Here is a 22,694-nt window from a genome sequence, read left to right on the forward strand (position 1 = left end):
AGTATTTGTTCCTACCAGCATAAGTATGGCACGACAAAATAGACAATTAAAATAGCGATAGCGAAATTCCTACTTCTATCAACTTTGTAAACATAGGCCTACAATTAATGAAGTTAACTTGGCCACCTGACGTAGATTAATGCTTCATTAAATGTTGAGTTTAGCTTGGGTATGTGCTAATTTAGTTTTCAATCCTCCTTGGTTTTATTAGCTATGATCAGTACCAGAGTGGTTTTATTCTCTGGTAGGCCAGATAAATCATAGCTAATAAAAATACTCGAAGTTCCTGCAAACCTGAATCCGACTTTCCTAGTAGGCTACCAAGCCGTATAGTAATGTAATAAAACAAATACAATTCTAAGTCACCACATAAATTGTTTATTGTGACGTACAATTACAAATATTTACTAATTAGTCGACTTGGGCACTTTTGTCGTACTTTATACTATTACGAATTGGAATCTTATTATTTACTTATAATATTTAACAAAATATACAAATTACAATATGAAAAGCACTTTTTACACAAAAGCAATTACTGGATTTATCAATTACATTGACCCCGTTGATTATATTTAAAAACAGCAATTATAGTTTCTTAGGAAACAAACATTTTCTGTCAATTACAAATTCACTTTTTACAACAATTCTGACTAAATCAGTTCTTTTCAAAATACAAATATATACAATTCTACACTATATTTTTAAATTTAACAATAAACAAACAAACATTCAACATGTATAATACTGAATAATAAATAAAGTTTAACATGATTTTTATAGCAATATTCGAGCGTTCAAAAGCGCGCGATATTGTTTTCTTTTGTAGGTCTATTTTCACGGCTCCAGGGAAGAACAACCACCTGTGCTAAACAAAGTTTAATTGACTTGAACTGAATTAGAACGGTAAAATAATATAATACAAGATACAGTTGGTTTATATTGCCCTCTGTAAAGGGCAACGCAAGTGCCTATAGCCGAATTCTCGTTTGTGACTGGTTACGTCAAGCAAGTAGTCGCAACGTGTGTGGAAACCAAGCTTAAGCAGGCTACGTGCGTTTTAGTAAGGATAAATGTTAACAACTTTATATTCACATATATAGGGCTCATAACTAAAATTAGTATACATTTTTTAGTACTTTGTACGTGTGAACTTTCTAGGCCACAAGTCACGAATGATTGTTTATTCTGTACTGCACTTTTAGAAGGTCAATGTTATGAGTGGGAGATTAGTACGCGGATCAACTATATAAAAACCCGGATATCAACAATATAGTTCATAGGTTCCGCCAATGGTTCCACTATAAGCACAACGGAAAAGGCAGGAGACGGATTTCTTTTTTCATCGTTCATATATCAAGTAGTGAACTATGTCCTTCAAACGATATTCTGGCGCGTAAGTTTATATAGGCCTATAAATTGGATCCAGCCGAAATTTGTGACATCTTAATTTTTTAATTTACTTCCTGTCAACTGCAAAGGTATCTCAGACGTCTGAGTCAAGCTCTTTTTTGATGACAAGCTATACGTGTTCTCTATGGTTGAGTTTGGTGGTGAGGCAACTCCTTCTCCAATATTATTGAATTCCTTGTTTTCACTCTGTAATGGAACCAAATTGTTAGATCATTCATTCATTCAACATTTATTCAAAGAGAAGTCATTGAACAAAACCAACAAATATGCAATTCGATCGTGCATAGTAAAGAATAATAATAAGGCACAGTCCATTATAGAGAATACTTTTTAGGAAACAGTTTAATAAAAAAAAATATTTGTCTCATATCCTAAAATAAAAAGAAATTCATAAGCAAAAGAAATATCAAGACCCATTCTGATTTTATGTTTACTTTTTATTTAACTTTATTGAAAATAATAGTAATTACTAGGAGTAGGCCTAGGTTAGTGAAAACTTCCTCCTTTAGCATTAAGAAAGACGGCTAGCTTAACCAATAGCCAGTACTTGGTCATACGCTGGTACCATCATAAAATTACAACACTCCACCCACAGCTAATATTGATAAGTGGGTCATTTTCTGAACTTCATTCTTCCTATGTCCTCCTTTTGGAACTTAACTTGGATTAGGTGGAGGTTGGAAGAAGTTAACAACCAGTCTATTGCATAATAGGACACTACTTCTCAAGTGTAGGTGTTTTTTTAGAAAAAAATCCGTAAATAATATGAAAGAATTTACCTTTTTCAAGCTAACTTTAAAGCCTCTTTTCTTCTTCATGCTCGTCCATGCATTCTTGACCTAAAAGACCATAATCGATCATGTTAATAAATTCTAACCTTTATATTGTTTTATTTTTTTTTTTAATACTGAATTTATTTTTAATATTTTGAATTGAATTGTATTACAAAACTTTGAATTAACAGCATTTGATAATACTTTGAGAAAAGTGTAGATGACGACAGAGGGCGTTCTATTTAATACATCGGCCCATATCAACGATACAAAAAACTCGAGTTGTGTATTATTTTCTTGCTAATGAATTTCTTGGAACTCCTGCAATGAGCATAACATAATCATATCATACTATATGCCTACCTCTCGACTCCAGAAAAACTGAGTAAGCCAAATAAAAACTCCCTGGCAACTATTGGCGATGACAAACACGTACTTAAGCCATATGTCATCGAAAAACAGTACCAAGTATCCTGTTACCCACGTGACTCCAATAACTGGTAGGAGTAAAGTAGCGCGTAGTGCGACGTACCTGTGACAAAAAAAAAGAATTATTAGTCATTCTTCATGGACCTATAGGTTGTTTTTGTTAGGCCTACTTTTTTATACCTCGATGTTGTAAACACGTTCGTCTGTTGGCTTTTACATACAGTATATAGGTTAATGAGCATTGTTTTACAACAGTACATAGATCATGTATCGCCTGGTACTTACCAGCATAACATATATTATAATGTAATCGATAGTGTTGTTATTAGTTTTTACTGTTTCAACTTACTTTATGTCATCTACTTGACGCTTCTTTGTCACGTTTGCACTACGAGACTTTTTAGAAACTTCAAACAGTACTCTTGAAATGAGAGCTATATTAACCTATATAGTAAACGTATATAAAAAGTTAGCAAGTTGGAAAGATTTCTTCGATACCTTAATCAATACCAAAAACACTGTAGTATACGTCTACTGGGAGTGAACGTCGTTCGTCGTCGATACTTAGCCTATATCAGTAGGCCTATAAAAAAATGGTTTACTTTACCAGAACAACAGCAACAACCGGACCAACGAATCCCCATATTGCCTTTTCTTTATAATTTAACCAGCATTCTCTGAAGGGAAAAAGACAATCCATTTACAAATTTATCGACAGGGAAGTACTTCTGAGGAAATATGGGCAATCAGTCAAAACACTACATAAGCGCAACAGGTATAAAGGTCTTCCGTGCCGGAACAGGTGTGAAAGACACTTGAACACGTCGTCGATAAGTGAACGAACCCAAGATTTGTATATAGATCTTCAGGTAAAAGAAAAATGAGTTTACTAATAGTTAGACACTGACGTTGTGCTCTAACCAATGTAAATATATATAAATTAAGAAATAATAAATGTGGGGTATACATTCAGTAAAAGAGAAAAACAAACAAACGAAAATGACTTACTCGTCTAAAACATAATCTTCTTGTGTCACGGCGGCCGTTACTAAAACGACGATAAGCGGCAACCCCCAGCCGACGAATCTACTCCATTTCATTCTTTTGTGATGATTGGCAAACGAATAAAATACTTTGGCATACAAATCCGCACTAAATATCATCATCCATACAAACACCACCAGTAGACTGTAGTGGAGGATTCCGGCATAAATAGCACAAACAATCTATCAAAGGATCGGAAACTATTACTTATTAAACAATGATTTACCATTAGGTGTTTTCGTCTGATTCTTATTATACGGTATTGTGTCTAACGACAATAAACAGAGCCTACAGTTTCTTCCTTTCTGATTATAACCTTTCTCCTATTATATGCCTACATTGTGCCCCACCCCTGTCCTAATACGCTATGTAAACGCTTTTCAGCAAGAGGTTTGGCTGAATGATTGGTAAAATAATAAACAGTGCTATAAGCATACAGAAGTATGATTATACAGACTCTAATGTTCTAAATGCGCCATTCACTTTTTGTATAGTTTGGGGTAAATCGTTTACCATATTACGCAAACAAGCGCGCATTAGTATTTCTTGGAAGCTTTATTGATGACACCCGGAAATGTTTATCAAAATGATAAAAGTTCAGTAAGACTCAGGGATTTACCCTCTTGTCCTATGTTCCTAAATTAACATGAACAAATATTTACCGAAATTCAACTATTACTCTAACAAGTTTCACTTTGACTAAACACTTCTTTTGTGCCTGTGGTTTCAGGGTAGTGATATTCACTTTAATAGGTCAAAATGAGTTAGGCCTAGTTGGTTTTTATGAGGTAAATGCATCAGTAACTGTAAGTCTATTGGAAATTACTTGCAAAAAATGTCGACAGACTAGCCTAAACTGTGACGTAAATTCATGTTATCATTTATATTAGGTTTCCTGTTATTATTATTATTATAGGAACTTTAATGACGACGTAAAACGTCAGAAAACGAAAGACTGAAAACCATTTCTGTTACATTAGATTTCGAAAATGATATCAAAACAACGTTACCTCTTGTTTTTTAGCCAGTTGTAACGTCATGAATACCACGTTACTTAGAATAGCCGCAATTATGAGGTTTGTTAGTATTTTAAAACGCATTGACTTTCTCAAGTCCCTATAAAAACAAAACATATACTGTACAATGAAGATTACGGTATGTCCGAGTGACTACTCTGAATGCCTATTATACTAGAAGATGTGTTTATTTTAACAACACAACACAAACAATAACAAGAAAAATATTTTTTAAATACTTATTCATACTAATAATGACAAGCAATTGTTGCCACGACATATTGTTAAGCTAAGATTGTTTATTCGTTTATTTAACAATACTATTATATGCCTCAGCATAAAAGGTACGACTCTAATGAATTGCATTATAAATTATATAGAAAAATACTTACGGTAATATATTTTGCGTCACCAGAGCAACAATAAGGAAAATAGTTGAGATTAATAATCCGATATATGTTATGATGCTTAACCGTTTCTGATCTTCATCGGAAATCTAGAAGGAATAAAACATGAAGTCTCAGAAATATGCAGCCATGCCAATATGTAGGCCTACCTATCTGGAATAGGTCAAAACACAACTGCGCTGATATACTGCTGGTTGCAACATTATGGAAGTATGTTTCCAGGTGTTTGACTAGGGTAATAATGTGAAGCGCATGAGGCTTTGTGCATTAAGTGCCATAAGATCGACGACGTATATATACCTGTTGTATTTCAAAAGCAATAGTATAAAAAAATATTTTCCAAACGCGAAAAGAAAAGATTAAACGATCGTTTAATAGTGCGTACTATTGCACGCCATGTGACCAACAGGAATTTATTTAGGTGTTATATAATATTACATATTCACACTCTTTCTCAATAGTGGTGAGTATCATTCATTCTAGTACTTACTACCTTTAATGATTGTATTGTTTCCTTTTATTCATATAAACTATCTTTACTAGCATTTTTTAACAATATATGTTACTTTGTAAATTGTGAGAATTAAGTTTGAATTTGACATACCGTTGGCTCGCTAGTCTGAAACAGAATCGCATAACTAGTAGTGTGGTTACACTTGCACTTCACTTCGTTTTTATCGGAATCGTCAGTTTCGCATCCGTTAGTAGACCACGACCTATAAAATAACAACACTATGTTTTGAGTTGAAATAAGGGCGGCGTCAGAAGGGAGAGTCATTGAGCACACCAGACCCAGGTATAAGTCATAAGTAAGTGTATTCAGAATTTGTCCCCACTAAGTATAAGTTTGTTTTCCACTGAGCGATATTCTCACGAATCAAACATCGAGTTTTGATGTGTAGCGCATTTTTTCTAAAGCCTTGTTTACACTATAAAACTAGTTCGATCAAAAAGTGTGATGTGGTTAAATATGGTAGTGATATGCTTAAATATGGTAGTAATATGTCAATGTTTTCAAATAAATTCGCCAATGGAATACAGGCTGTAAGACCAGGGAGTTGTTATTAGATAATGGGAACAGGATGTTACTGTAGTAAAAAAAATGGCCTCTATTAAAATCTTTTGAATTAAAAATAACTCTGCGCCAGTGAACTTTAGTTTAGACATGAATTGAAGGGGAAAGAATTGCGTGGGTGTATTGTAGCATTATTTTATCAATCAATGAAAGAGCTTCGTTATTGGTGATACTTATGATAACACACAGATATCATTAAAATACAAAATCGTAAATCGGTATAGAAACGAAATGTTCATTTACTTCAATGATTCGTTAAAAAATCCACACACGGCAGTTTCATTATCCTTTTTGTCACGAAATCTCTGAAACAGAATATAAAGTATCAATAAGAAATTTTGTTTAAAATGGAGTTACAAAAAAAGAAATAAAAAATATTATATGGTTAAACAAAAAATTGAAAAGAATATAAATATACATTGTTTGGTTGCTTTTAACAATGATCCCTTGTAATTCATTCATCCGTTCATTTCTTTTATTTCAGGAAGTACATCTATAGACAGTAACACAAAAGAAAATATAACAATAAGTCACAATACACTTACTTTAGTTGGAAATTTAAACATTATTTCGATTCCTGATTCGATTTTTGTTTTCGTGCTATCAAATATGAAGCTTTGAAAAATGTTGCTTACAACTTCAACGGTTGAATTTGTATTGCCGTCCAAGCCACTTTAATAAAGGAAACAGAAAGGTTATTAACCACCAAAAATAAAATAAATATTTATAAACAAATTGCTACGATAGGTAGAAAAAGTTAAATTGGTCAGAAGTGTAACGCGTAATTGTACTGTTCACCCAGTTAATGCGCCAAAGTGTATAAGTATAGCTAAACACGCCATATATGCCAACATGTTTTTAGTCGCGTGCAACGCGACTCTACAGCTCACTATGCCGGTCGGTTGGTCGCGGTCGGTCGGTTGGTTGGTCGGTAAACACTAAATTGAGCACGCGAATGCACCCATGTATATGGCCTTGTTCTCAATAAGCCTAATCGTCTATAAACTATAAAATCCGACCAACTAAAAACAAATATTTTACACACAAAAAACCACGAAGAGAAAAAACATATCGTGAATATCATACTTGTTATCTAGAGGTGATTAACATGTATTTTTCTACAGTAGAACACCTAATAAGGGGATACCATCGGAATCTAACAGTGTCCCCTTAATCAAGACAATTGCCTTGCTTTGATTTAGCGTGTCTGCTGAATAGGATCTGGCCGCTTTGTGGGAAAGTGTTTTTTAGTAGTGGTGTCCCCTGATTAGGGATGATGTCTCAAAGGAGGGGGGTTCCACTGTATTATTAACGTAAAGTTTTATACGATACCTGTCTTTTGCCGACTGTTTTAGCTCATTGTAGTCTGTTGGTTTACCAAACAAAGCAATACATAATGTTTTATTATCTAAAAACAATAATAATTAATAATATAAATAACGTTCATGTATGAAGTCAATAACCCTGTAAAGTAATATACAGCAGGCCTAGGCCTACACCACAAGTTTACAATGTTTTCTACAATATGTTTTTGCAATAATTAATCCATTTTCACCCGATTCCTATAATGTATCAACATTTCTCCATATTCTCCAGAAAATATCGTAATATAGCATCACATGTGTTTCAGATAGCCTAGTATCATAGACCAAAACCTAACCCTATGATACAGGCACCACATGTGATACACATGAGATGCTGTATTACCGAATATTCCTATGATACTTAGGAAATATTTTATGTGCACTAGAATCTTAACCTTTCTCCTCTTCTTACATTACGCTTTCCAGTTTGTTTCATCTTTTTTTAGTCCATGTTTTTTTTTATCTTCCTCCTGGTGGTCGTTGTACTTTTCTTTCTTTAGTTTCATTAATTGTTTGTACTAATTAGGTTATCATCTGGTAATCTAATGATTAGTCTATATAGCATTTTTAGTCTCCTTCGTTTAGTAATAATGACATGCACAACTAATGTACCGTATCTGATTCCATGCAGGGTAAGGAGTTATTATATAAAATGAATCTTTGCTTGTGGCTCATAATATATTGTATAATATAACAATCACAATTATGCAAATTTATAATAACACTGAAAAACAATCACAACATTTAATTAAAGATCATAAGGATGATAAAGGTAACGTATGGCTTATGAAATAGACGAGCTTCCTTGTTTATAACCTGATGTACGTCACACATGCGTTTCCCGAAGAGGCATAGCGTCACTTTCTGACGTAGATGCAAAAGCGTTACGGTAGTAACGTAAAAATATATTCTATGGGTAAAAATGTTTCTTAAAAATCTCTTTCGGCAGATGGTAAAGTGTCTTATAAGTACTGCCTCATTTATAAATTTTTAATTATTCATAACATTTCTTATAACATGTACATTATGTCATTTCAACTCAATATTAATCGATCGAATAGAAATGTGTTACGGAGTTCAATAAACCGTTTTACCTTCGTGATCCACATTTAGTCCAACTCTCGCTGTATCATCTCTATCTTTTGCTACTACTTGTTCGGGTAGAGTATTGTTACGGAATAATCGTGCTACAAATCCACCTAAAAAAGTAATCAGAAATTATTTAATGAATGACGTCACGTTGCTGTTAAAAAAATTATCATCAGACGAAATGGACTTTGTACGCGTGCGCGTGCCAACTTTCTCAAAGCTTCACCAAAGAATATATATATTATTTGGCTTTAGTGACGATTTACTACTTAACAAAAGGATGATAAGGCATGCAAGCAAGATACTCACTCAGTTCGCCAATTCTGAAACGTTTAATTTGTCCTGGTACCAATTCCGTGTTAAGTAAATCATCAATACCTTACGAAAAAAGAAAACATTTATTTATTGTATTTATTTTTCACTATTAAACATTTAGGCCTATTGCAGTAACAAACAAACTGACTAGTGATACGTACAGCAGACAGGTCAACATTCCATCTTAAGATGGGTAGATCTTAATTAAAAACAGTTGGAAGAACATTTAAAATACATGGCATAGATAAACTTCAAATATTAATTAAAAAATGAACAGTCAGAAAAGATCATTTTGGAATATTAATTATTAAAAATGCAATATTAACATATTCGTTGATCATATGCTCATATTTAGTAACTATATTGGCTTTGAGCGGATTAAACAGACTTTAATGGATTATCTGAGATTAATACTAAACAGGATACACGTTTTTAGAAGAGGATTTCGGTCTACAAGATTGCTTAATAAATCTCTTCTATAAAAAAACATGTTAGCATATAGATAACTTTTCAAAGGGCCTACATTTTAAAAACAACATTTTTTAATTTATTAAATTGAGTAACCGAACTTGCTTGTCTAATTTGAGCCGGTAGTCGTACTCGCTTAAACCGGGACTTCGTCTCTTCAATGTGGAGGCCAATTTGGCGGACCTCACCTTGGCGCACCCGAACCCCCAGTCATCCAATATTTTTCGTCACGAACTGCCTCTAATATTTGTTTGAGGACACTGTATGTCAAATCTCTTTTCAGCATTTGTAAATTTGTGATTTATAAATAAAAACTAAATCTTACTTTTCCATGAACTGTCAATCTTGAGAAAACCATATTCGGAGGGCAATGTGTCATTACAGAATGTTGCATTGTAAAGTGTCTCTAAAACATTATTCCCTATCTCTGTTGAGCTAGCAAAGAAAAAGATGCTGAAGTTCACTATTATGCTTCCTTTGGAAAATTCATTAATTGAGCAATTGTAGTCGGTGGTAGAATTCATCAGTATCGGTTCGTAGGCAAATAGGATCTGATAATAAAAAAAAAGTTAAAATGAGGTTGGAAATATTGTAAAAAATCTGGTGTACGTGGTGAAATATTTATGTCAGTTTTGTTAATAAGATGTTTTAAAATGGTGCGAATTGGAGTATTTGAGATAGTGTGTAGAAAATATCGTGCTAAGGATATCATAAATGGAATATTGATACGTATAGGTATACAGAGATCAACATCCATCTTTAGATGGGTAGATTTAGAAATTACAAACAGTTGGAAGAAAAATGTAAAATATATAAAAGGAAACAAGACTTCATATTGCAGTCGATAAATTTGCTACTTTGCTGTTCGTTTATGTTCGTTTCGTAATATTTATGTAGACTATGTATAATAATCAAGTCGGAAATATTTATTCAAGTATAAATAGGATACAACTTACAATACTGCACATGTTTTCTGCGTATTTGTGGTATGTAGTTGATGTTTTGTCTTCTAATTCTGGTTTCCATTGTGCATTTTCCACTGACCCATTGATTTCTACAACACGTATTTGTTTTGTGAATGGGAAAAAGGCAACGCAACCATATTGTGAAACGTGATCATAGCCGGCATCACATACACATGAGAAGTTACCAGGCCTACAGAATTCGTTAGTTCCGCAGTCACTGTCGATTTCACATTCGTCTACAAAACGTTAAAAACTATTACTATGACCGGAGTATTAATATGCATTTAAAGATTTAAGAAATGTTTACATTAAAATTATTCAATGTTTATAAATACATTAGGCTTAAGTTTATTTGCGCTATCATTGAACTTACGTGATGGAGACGTAGACACAGTCATTTCTACAGTTGTATATTCTATAAATAACACACAAAAAACCAATAACGATTATTATAATAAGAAAACATGATTTTAGAATAAGAATCATTTGTCATAGTCGAGGACTTCGTGACCAGAAATTAAAAATGCACTATTAAGTTATGTCTAGAATGTCACACAAAAGTAAATTACACCATTTGTTTTTGTTACTTAAAAGGGTAATTTGAATTGTCTATAAAGCTGACTATTTAGCTCACACTAAACCAATTTTGTATACATTTAAAACATTAAATATATTTGATGTAATTGAATTAAATACTGCCATAATAATGTACAAAGCCCATGGACAACAACTTCCTCCTATAATCCAACGGTATTTTAAACAAAATAGTATGAATATTTGAATACCAATTTAAGGAAAACTACGTTAAAACAAATGTGTTTATTAAATAAAGGAATTTTAATATGGAATAAACTCTCCGTTGAACTTAAATACTCCGCAAATGTTCATGTATTTAGAAAACTGTACAAAAAACGTCTATTAGAAAATTATATAATATGATAAAGTAGTTAGTAAACCCATTCTTTTGCATTTGATTTCAGAAAGTAATTCTTTTATAAATCAAAAATAAAAATTAAATTGTTTGCTTAGTATTAATGTAGTATTTTGATGGAAAACTTCTTTGAAATTATAATTTTGAGCTGGAAATTTGTTGGAGATGGAACTTTGCATAAAATCATTAAAATTTAAGTTTATTAATATTTAATAGATCTTTCACTATATTATCAAAATGTTCTTTCTTTATTTCTTATACTCAGATAGGTCACAAAAATATCTTGTTTGTTTGTTTTCTTTTAGGCCTATACCTATAATTGAAAATCAAGTTCCACGTGGTTGGAAACTAACTATTATTTTATTTTTCTGGGCCTATATGAAAGCTCGAGGAAAACAATTAAAATCACATAATTTGCTATTTATCACGCCATTAAAACAAATATTCACTTACCCATTATTTCCATTGCTGCATATATTTTAACTTCACATAATGTCAGAAAGTCCGTCCGATCTTCCAATTGGACCGAAACTATGTTACCCTGTGTTCCATGTTCACACTTTAACACTAGTACACCAGCAGATTTTGATGCATCTTGTGAAGATACAGGGCTTCCACACGCTGTATTGTTCTTCAGATTGTCTGTACTTGTTCCAACACGAACTTGTGCACCTTCTAGCCGTTCAGAGTCTAATAACCAAAAAATAATGTTCAAATGCTTGCATGGCGTGGATTAAGTGGTACGTACATGCCTATCAAGCTTTTATAACTAAGGAAAGAAATCTCAAAGTTTCTTTCAAATTGTTTTCAATTAGGTCTAAATCAATTTTCTAAACACTGAAAAAGCACTACCACTTATTGGCATAACATAGGCCTATATCATCGTCAATAACTCGAGTGAAAACGGGGTATGATAAAAGTAAAGTGTTAACTTACGCGTTTCACGGTTGTATAGGACAATATATTCAATTTCGTATATGTCCAACAGATTCACGTACCACCACGGTTCTATAGAAAATTGAATAATAGTTAAACATTTGAAATATGGCCATATCGCATGCAACTGTGTTCCATCAATCCGGAATCTGCAGTATTAAAAGAAGTTGCATACACGCGATTGCATGCTGTACCGGTAAATTCTGTGTTTGCATCTATGCCTGAGAAAGAAATGTTTTTTTTCTATACAATATTATGTACGGTGGCCTATAAGTGTCACGGCAACTTTCAAAAAATATCACGGCAATTTTTTCAAAAAATATCACGGCAATTTGAAAAAAGCCACGGCAATTTGAAAAAAACCACGGCAATTTGAAAAAAGCCACGGCAAATTATAAATAAAACATCACGGTAAATTAAAAATAAAACATCGCGGCAATTTAACTAAAATACCATGGCAACTTAAAAATGAAACACCACGGCAAATTAGTATTGAAACACCACGGCAAATTAATAATGAAACACCACGGCAACTTACAGAATGCCACGGCGGAAGTGAGTTACCACGGCGGAAGTGAAACCTTTGGAATCTTCGATTTTTTCTGAGGTAAGTAATTATTTGTGCATTGATGTAAATATGTTTTAATATATTTACAGTAATCTGTTTTTTATATAACAAGTTTTTTTTACAGTAGACCTAGCTACTACTGTAGGCCTAGGGCCCAGGCCTTAGGCTAGTAGTAGGCATAGCTAGGCCTAGTGCAATAAACACGTAAATGCTGCAGTTAAATAAATTAATATAATAATATTTACTTCAATGCACAAATAATTACTTACCTCAGAAAAAATCGAAGATTCCAAAAATCTCACTTCCGCCGTGGTAACTCACTTCCGCCGTGGCATTCTGTAATTTGCCGTGGTGTTTCTATATATACATTTCGTAAGGGCAAACTTCGGTAAATCGCGCGTTATTTCTAGAATGTTTACACGATGGTATATAAAGTTGGTTCGTACTTTCGGTACTGATTTTAACCACCTGATGTAACCCTGTCTACTAATTAAATTGAGTTCGATAATTAGTTATTGACGATTAAAACGAATATACTCATAACAGAAATTCGATCCATTTTTTTCAATCTGTGCTGCAGAGGTTGGATATAGATTTTTTTTAAACGGATAATGAGCTAGCGTTTTCAGTCGCTTATATTTAGTTAGACTGTACGCCAATTTGTCCTTTCGGCAATTTTGTCCTTTCGGCAATTTTTGTCCTTACGCCAATTGTTGTCCTTACGCCAATGTTTGTCCTTACGCCAATTTAACCATACGGCAATTTGTTCATATGGCAATGTGTTTGTGTGTCCGTACGGCAATATTTGTTTGTCACTCGAGGAATTATGTATTTAACGCCATTAGTTTGCCTTACGGGAGCGGAATTGTTCGTACGGCAACGTTTGTCTATTTTGGCCCTAATGGTCGCCCGTAGAGGATAGGCCTACGGTGCATCACATGCCCTAAACGCATAACAACTTTGGTGGGTAGGGTAGGAACCAACTTAAGTATGAATTGGCTCTAAGAAACAATTGAAAACCATTAGGCCTACTAATTAAGTCGAGTTACTGTAGGTAATTTAATATTTATTGACGATTAAATCGAATTTATGATTTGCCCCGAATAGAGGTGGTTTTCCCAAATTGTTTTACATTATAAAACATATACACGTCGTAGTGATGTATCGTTATATGTACTGTACATGTACTGTACTATTTCAATCGACTATGACGGTGATAGTTTCAGAAAAGTATTACATCGCAATGTTTTACTGTGTTTATGGTATATTATTTGTAAAACATGAAAACGATTAATATTTCGTTACTAAATGGATAAAGAATATATTTAAAAATTGTTCCTCTTTGCACCCATCCTCTTCCCCATCTCTCAACCCTCATGTTACATACAAAACACAAATTAAGTTTCTTTAAATTTGACTTAAACAATTGGTCTCATTTTATAACGCTGAAATTACTGTGTATTCGACAACCATCTGTGGGCACGACCTATGGTACGCGAGCGAAGCGAGCGTACCATCTAGTCATTACTAATTTGCCGTGGTGTTTCAATACTAATTTGCCGTGGTGTTTCATTTTTAAGTTGCCGTAGTATTTTTGTTAAATTGTCGCGATGTTTTATTTTTAATTTGCCGTGATGTTTTATTTTAATTTTGCCGTGGCTTTTTTCAAATTGCCGTGGCTTTTTTCAAATTGCCGTGGCTTTTTTTGAAAGTTGCCGTGATATTTTTTGAAAGTTGCCGTGACACTTATAGTAGGCCACCGTAATTATGCATCCAACCCCAGCACTGCTGACTCGTATGGCAGCTCTTGCATCTAGTATCTGCCTCCGACGTTTTGGCTCATACCTTTCCTCTCCTGATCAAGGTGGGAACTGGACGATCAGAGAAGCTTGATCAATGATAGGACCAACCAAGATAGGCCCTACTTTAAACAGTCCTGGCTTAGTTTCATCCAACATTCAGTAATGTAAGACTAAGAAACAGACGTCGGCCATACAATAACAATGCATCTAAATATTTATACTTTTTATTAATAGATTTTCAGTATAGAATCTGAAATCAAAATTCAGCTTACCTGCATTTTCATCTGTTGTATGTGAGCAAACGGCTTTGTCTGGGTCTCCTGGATTTGGCCCCGTATTATTATCAAAGGCAGGAGACGCCTTCAGATATTCATTACGTGTTGAGCTCTCGTTGGTTGGAAAATCTAGATCAAATATACGACCTACAAAAATAAATAAAACTATACCCTCACTCTTTCATGATAAAACGATGCTAGTTTTCAAGCAATGTAAACGTCGGGATGCTTTTTGAAAGGCTTTGGGTCACAAAGTTGTTAATATTTAGAACTCTGATGACTACTGTCTGTAAAATATTCGCAATTCAGGTAGGAAGTTTTAGTTCTGTATACACTATCAAACTTTAAGTGAAAAAATATGTGATGTGCCCATATGGACATGATGATGTCATATCACTACCATATTTAGACATATCCCTACCATATTTGGGCACACCAAACTTTTTTGACAAACTAGTTTGTTATAGACAGAGCTTTAACGTTTACCGGCCTACCAATTGCACTCTACCTCTGCTTAAACTAAGGTCTGAATGTTTGAATTCTATATTGAATAATACTCTGAGCTGTACAAAAATACAAATTGCTATAATGGTATCAACCAGAAACACACAAAAGCCTTCGCTATGTTTTAAAGTAAATCCTGATATCTACAACGAATTACTATATAATGTAAATAATAAACGACATACAATAATGTATAGCAAACACTTTAATAGACAGAAAAGAGAGCAAAATCAATATGTATTAAGATAAAGTATAAGTAGAGAATTATTAGTTGAAATAATTGCATTCAAATTAAATTATAATTGTATATTATACATTTATAAAAAAATATAATGTGTATAAAAATATCATAAGAAAATGTTTATTATGTCTGTAAGAAGAAAAAATGTCAAAAGAAAATTATATAAACATGTGTATAAACTATAACATAGTTTTTTAACATACGAACATTATAATTATGTTTGTGTATAAGAAAAGTTATACAGTATATCAGATTACTGAACGTGTAAGATATCTATGTAGTTTATATTTAAATGGAAATAATAAATAAATGTGGGACGCACGCACCAAAGAGAAAACAAAAAATAGCCGAACGAGCGAAAAGGTGGCGAATGGGTATTTCATGCAATGGAAATTTTGTTGGTAATTCTTAAATTGTCTTTACGATATCGGTTTACGAACCTCCAGAGGGAACCATGTTAAAACAAAATAATAATTTTATCGTGTCCCATCTGGATCTTCGTAGTTTAGAAAAGCCGGAAAACATTTTTTTAAATAAAAAATAGTATCATAATGAATTTAGTGTAAAACATTCCTCATTCAGGTTAGACGTGTTTTCAGTTGCTATTATTTTGTAGTTTATGTGGCTTTCAGTTTTTGTACAGCTTAGCAAGATAAAAGGAACATCAAGAGGGAGTCCATCACGTGCGATACCGTACGATAAATGGCAATAGGAATAGAGGCATAATAGCAACAACAAATTGCCATACCAGTAATTCAATGACCACACTTTCTATAGATACGGTTCTCATTTTTACTATTAAATAAAACCGTAGCTAAACCCCATTGTTCTGTATATCCGTCAATCCATTCTTGTGTATACGGATTTGAATAGAACTTTGACACAATTAAATAGAAGGCATGAGAACATATTCCACGATTTCAAGGGTAATTCGTTTTCCTGTTTTCAAAAAATGCCGTTTTACTAACTGCCGTTTTACTAACATGAGCTCACACAGGCCGGATACACTTTCCTAGACATGAGCCCTATAATCACCTAAAGTGGCTCTCCATACATTCGACATCTCTGTCTAAAAAATATGCAGCAATAGGAATGATTGAATTGTGTACATTAATTGAGTGGTATTTTCAACGCATTATTCGTTTTCCTTAATTTCGAAAATGTCAATGCAAAAGATAGGACATAACATCATTTTACAAGTTTGTTTTAACTTTTTTTAAACGAATTTGTCAATTAAAAGTAGTCAACCATACATAGTACACACTCACGCCTGAGAGTCACATCTCCCTGCACACACAGTACATTCACACAATAATTTACACATTATTTAACAGTATAGTTGTTAAAACCATACGGAGTATGGTATGGACTAAAATAGGCTAGGCCTATACTAACTGGAGACCCTAATATGCTGTATATATAATATCCTATGTCAATACATAGTAACTTACAGCATTGTTCATACTCTTCCTGGTTGAATGTAAGCACAGAAACGGGTAACAGAAATATAGCCACGATAATAATTCCGGTATAACATCTTTTTTCTTTCATAGTTTCCTCCTATTGAAAATTAAAACTTGCTTCTTAGCTGAAGGTTCAGTTAAAATAAGTTATCGTGTCTGCACATAGACCAAATATAGATCAGCGTCGGATAGGAGGCCTATCAACAAAGTTTCCCATCGGTAAGAGTCCAATTAAAATGTGTTAACGCAGGTGTACAATTCCAGTCAGCCTTGAATTATGAAATATGAATATTATCCTCGCCACTCGGATCCAACTAATAAACCACCAATGATAAATATTTCAAAGGGAAATTAGGAAGAAGTGGGAGATGATTGACAGGCGAATTGGTGACGCCCCATCGGCTTATTACCACAATAAATACAAAACTCGTCACGATGTGCGTAACACCTCATTAGACTCAACGGTTCAGAAAATATTTTTTCTTATTGGATGTTGATGACGTCATACTTGTCAGCGACCTTCAATAATTCTTTTGGTATTTCCTCCTTATTCGTAAACAATAGGAATAAAGTAGATTTAATTCTAGTTATTGTAATACGGCAATTTGTAGGCTTGATGTGGTAGATATTACTAAAGTACAAAGTTTCTTAACATTGGAAATGGATTATAATAGTTAATGACGTAATTAAACTTAATAATGTTTATTAAATGGACGGTCATTATGTCTTTAAGATAACTAAGTTCGTTAGTTAGCCATAGAATAACATGGTTAGCCCATGTTCTGAGTCTTACCATGTGAACAAGAATTTTTGCTAGATCAACAATCACATAATGGTATCCAAAATAGTTGCGCTCCAAAATATCTCTCAGATGGTTGACAGTCAAGAAGGGAAAGCGAGAACTAAGATCTAGTCATCAGGTGCTACTGGACATTCCAAGGAGCAAACATAGTTGGGGAGATCGGACTTTCAGTGTTGCTGGACCTAGGCTCTGGAACCACCTACCCTTGAACATTAAACACACATCATTATTGAGTCACTCTAAGTCACTATACTCAAAACTCACCTTTTCTGATTTTTCTACAGCGCCATGAGCAATGAATGTTGGAATGGCGCTATATAAATTGATTGATTGATTGATTGATCCACGATTTTTTTGCGTGTACTGCAGGCTATTTTTCATTGCATCATTCATTACATTGTACGATTCTTTTCAGTTTCGCTTAAAAGATAGCATTATAGGCCTATAGTAGATAACGTTGTAAAGTAATGTTGTTGGCTATCACGTATGGTTTTATATTATACTTATATTGTAAACATCTCACTTGAGTTCCGGCTTTGACAAAAATCGAATAGTAGAACCGCCTTATTAAGGAGAAACCTTTGGGAACTGTCCTCTTGCCAAGTCATTCTCTTTCGTTTCACTGGAATCCATTCACATCCAAAAAAACAAATTTACATTTATTTCCTTCATAAACAATCACAAATCCAATTCCAATAGTAAAATAATTATTATTTATACAATTTCACTCTTTCTTGGATAACTAATGAAGGAGGCACAGTTTGGGTTGAAACATGCCTTTTAAAAACATGTAATAATAACATGTAGGCCTATGCCGTGTCCCCTAAATGTAAAGGTGTTAATCATGAAAGGTGTTATTCATAGCTATTTTAATAGGCATATTTAACCTGAACTTAGCTATAAATAACGATCAAATTTACATACATCACATTATACCAATGCTATTATACATATCCGTTTACGTATGCGTTTTACAATTTGTTAACAATTGAAAATCAGTTCATGTTCTACACAATCGACTTTGTATATTAACCAATATATTGTATATTGGCCTGATCTAAAAATAACATTTCAACTATTGAATTTCATTACCGATATCTATTTTGTTTTTTTATGAGTCTAGAATTCAGAAAGCTAAACCATGATTAAAATTGATTATGTACTTTCATACCTATTCGAGGTTTATGATTTAATCAAACGACCTTGTGTGTTTGTAATGGAAGAAAGAAAAATAATTAGGCCTACAGGAAAATATAATAAATGGAAAAAATAAAGATTAAATTAGACAATTTATCATTACAGTTTTGTCAACCCAATGTAGCCTATCCGTTACGCGTTTTGCCAAAAAAAAAAAACAATGATGAAAATTAATGACACGCGAAAAAAAACTTTATTAATCCATTTATTATATCGCGAAAGTTAACGGCCGCAAAAAAAATACAACAGCATAATTAATAGTTTTGATTGTTATATAAAGATAGAACAACCGCGAATTAAAAAGTTTTTTTTTAGGGATCAGCATTACCGCAGAATTAAAGTGCTTTTTTTCTCTAAAGCTATTCTGAAAGCAGGGTTTTATTGTAATAATATTTATCAATGTTATCACGAAAATCAATTAAGCGCTGTAAACTACGGTACTTCATTTAAAAAAGTCACTTTTAATAAAATCAATCTTCTTTTGGTGGAAATTAGACCTAGGTCTATTTGTAACTTATTTTATGACTTCTGTTGAACACAAGGCCATTCTTCCCTTTCAAATTAAAAAAAAATGAGACGTCTATTATCGTATTAGAAAACTAGAGATTATACAGATATATTCCCCAAATTAATGAGCAGCACTATTGATTTTTTAAGCACAAAACCACTGATTTGTGTCGTCATAGTGACGTGATACAGCAGGACTCCTCTAGTAGGATAAGACTGGCGCACGTATCAAAATATACACTCGCTGTTGAATCGCTTCATGGATTTAACACACTGTTGCAGGTAATTATAATAATAAGCTGATTATGATCATATTTGTGGTTATTTGTGCAGTGGCTATTATTAAGACAAAAATTAGATGATCCAATTTCCAGCATGGTTGAATATTTTTCTTTCTTCTCATTCTTACGATTGGAATGTGTTTTGCGATCGAAAACACATGTAGAAATAACTACGCATATAATACATTTTATTTATACTTTTTTTAAAACATTCCATTTATTAGTATGAAAAAAAATACATCAGATTTTTTTATTCGAATAATTTATTTACATCATTTAAGCTCAACTGATAATATTTATTATAGTATGACTTTATCCCATGATTACGGGTATAGGTCAAATATAGGTTAAATATAATTACGTATTTATAAAACTTATGCAAATCAGATGCAAATTTGGACTCAGCGGAAACATTGAATTGCGCATAATAACACGTGCTTTATATTCTTTTATTATTAATTTATTCACAACATTTAAGCTCCTTAACCGATTTATTATAGTATGACTTTATCCCATGATTACGGTTATAGGTCAACGAAAATATTACGTATTCATAAAACTTATGCAAATCAGATGCAAATTTAGAATGCAGCGGAAACATTAAATTGATGAATATTAATCATAATTAGGCTGCATCTCAATCCGGATATATCTTTCAAATTATTTTATCGATATATTCAGCAGGAATTTATTTTAAGCGTGGTTCCCATTAGAGACACAACGCAATGACGTACGCGCAACGCAAGTGAATTGACTAATTACAACTCACTGTTTGAATAATCACTCGCTTGTGATTGGTCAAATTACTTGCGTTGCGGTTACGTCCTTGCGTTACGTCCTAGTGGAAACCAAGCTTTACGTGTACATGCGTTGCGTCCATGGGAACCAAACTTTAGGCCTATAACAGATTATCATAGTTGCAACATAGGCAAATTATGTAATAGAGTGTTACATGTATCACATGTGACATCTGTACTCATTATTATGTTATGTTAAGGTTAAAGCGTGGTTCCCACTAGAACGTAAGGCAAGGACGTAAACGCAACGCAAGCGTTTTAACCAATGACAAGCGAAGTGATAGACAGTTAGCAATCACAAGCGAATAAGCCATCGCTCTTGTGATTGGTCAATTCACTTGCGTTGCGTTACGTCCTTGTGTTGCGTCGCTAGTGAGAACCACGCTTTCATATGATACAGGCGTTACATGTGATACTGCAGGCTGATATATACACATAATTTGCCTATGAACAGGATAATGATAGATACGGCACCGAGAATAGCCTATACGTTTAACTAAGGGGTTGAAGACGGTTCAAATGAAACTGTAAAGACTTTTCGAAATCAATATGTTTTTAAATAGCTATAATAAAATATACCAAGATCTATGTGCCAATTACTTGTTCGTTCCAACAAATGAACGGCTAGAAATTCTATTATTAATAATTCATATATTTTTGTTTAATCTCTTGAAAAATCATTATATAAGTATGAATTTAGCCCCACGATTACGGCCAGTCTTTATATAAGTCAACGCAAATACATAATTACGTATTCATGATTTATGCAAAGCAGATGCAAATTAGAATGCACGCGGAAACATTGAATTGATAAATTAATATAATTGAATTTCTGAATATTTTATCAAGAATCTCAGGAAGGGTGTGGAATGCAGACAACAGCAATAGTATAATAAGTACTCTAGGCGTTGTTTTCTGTTCTGATGATGAGAATAGTTTCTCGAAACATTTTAAGGCAGTTCGCCTGTTTATCAAATGCCTCACACTAGTTATTTTAATAATAAATATCCGAATACATTTTATACCACTTTCTCATTCAATACCAGAATGGCAAAATGGACAGATAGACACTCGATAGTACCTTTATTTTTTACGTTGATTAAATTAAATTCTTTAACCGTCGCGTTCCGACCAAAATACGAGCCAATTCTACAGGTTTATTGTTGTCCTAGAATATCTGGTTTCAAATCATATTACGAACATCTTAATCTAATTACTTAAAAAATAACTGAAGCTGTAAAGGTAGAATTATCTCGGGAATGTAATTCGGTATATGTATATTCGCGAGTGGACAATTAGCGTTATTTCTAAGAATTTCATCCTAATCTGGAATTAAAGTAAGTTGTACACTGATTCCATCAAGACAATAGAGAGAAATGGCGAACCGGCGTCTAAAATCCGAGTGGGTATAAAATCATAACAAACCGTTGAGGGCGGCACATTTCCTATGTTTATACACGTGAATATGGCGTCGTCTAACCAATGTTGTTGCTGTAACGCTCATAATTCTTGTTATGTATAAAAGTCATCCATCATTCACAATCATATTCCTAAAAATATCTCATATCTGTAGGTCTACATTAGACTAGGCCTATAATATTATAGTAGAATGGTGTTATCAAGTATTCATTACTGGCGATAGCCCCCTGCAGGAAGGAAGCATCACTAGCCACATAACAAAATGGCAGTTGTCAAGCTGAAACTAATGCTAGGCCTACATCTACTAGAGATGCTCTATTTAGTCTTACTACCTAGCTAGGAGAGGCTTAGCAGCACCCTAGCTAAAGTAGTAGTAGTAGTAGTACAGTATGCAATAACGAATTTCCAATATTATTATTATTATGATTATTATTATTATTATAATAACCGATAATCCGTGCTAGGCTCGAGTACTCGAGGTACTACAGCATATACAGGCCAACGAGGCCAACTATCTAGGGCCTAGAGCTGGGTACAGTATATGACAAAAACGCGTCTTAATTCAATCCAAATTAAAATAAAATATGTTAAGATTTGCCCATATAACATTAAA

At 33.3% G+C, this 22,694-nt stretch overlaps 1 protein-coding gene across 1 annotated transcript; it reads right to left on the bottom strand.

Annotated features, from left to right (window-relative positions):
- Positions 1-355: 355 nt before the first annotated feature.
- On the bottom strand, positions 356-17,466 carry LOC140044640 (uncharacterized). Its single transcript, XM_072089237.1, has 21 exons — positions 17,067-17,466; positions 14,868-15,017; positions 12,226-12,297; positions 11,743-11,979; positions 10,732-10,773; positions 10,350-10,594; positions 9,719-9,944; positions 8,920-8,988; positions 8,616-8,720; positions 7,490-7,565; positions 6,703-6,829; positions 6,401-6,462; positions 5,687-5,798; positions 5,068-5,171; positions 4,670-4,775; positions 3,624-3,841; positions 3,223-3,292; positions 2,965-3,059; positions 2,550-2,718; positions 2,193-2,252; positions 356-1,599 (listed from the first exon to the last, which is right to left on the bottom strand). The coding sequence occupies exons 1-21, from the start codon at positions 17,164-17,166 to the stop codon at positions 1,447-1,449; spliced, it is 2,598 nt and encodes an 865-aa protein (XP_071945338.1). The 5' UTR covers positions 17,167-17,466; the 3' UTR covers positions 356-1,446.
- Between the last annotated feature and the right edge of the window lie 5,228 nt (positions 17,467-22,694).

Source organism: Antedon mediterranea, chromosome 3 (genome assembly GCF_964355755.1).
Source record: "Antedon mediterranea chromosome 3, ecAntMedi1.1, whole genome shotgun sequence".
NCBI lineage: Eukaryota > Metazoa > Echinodermata > Crinoidea > Comatulida > Antedonidae > Antedon > Antedon mediterranea.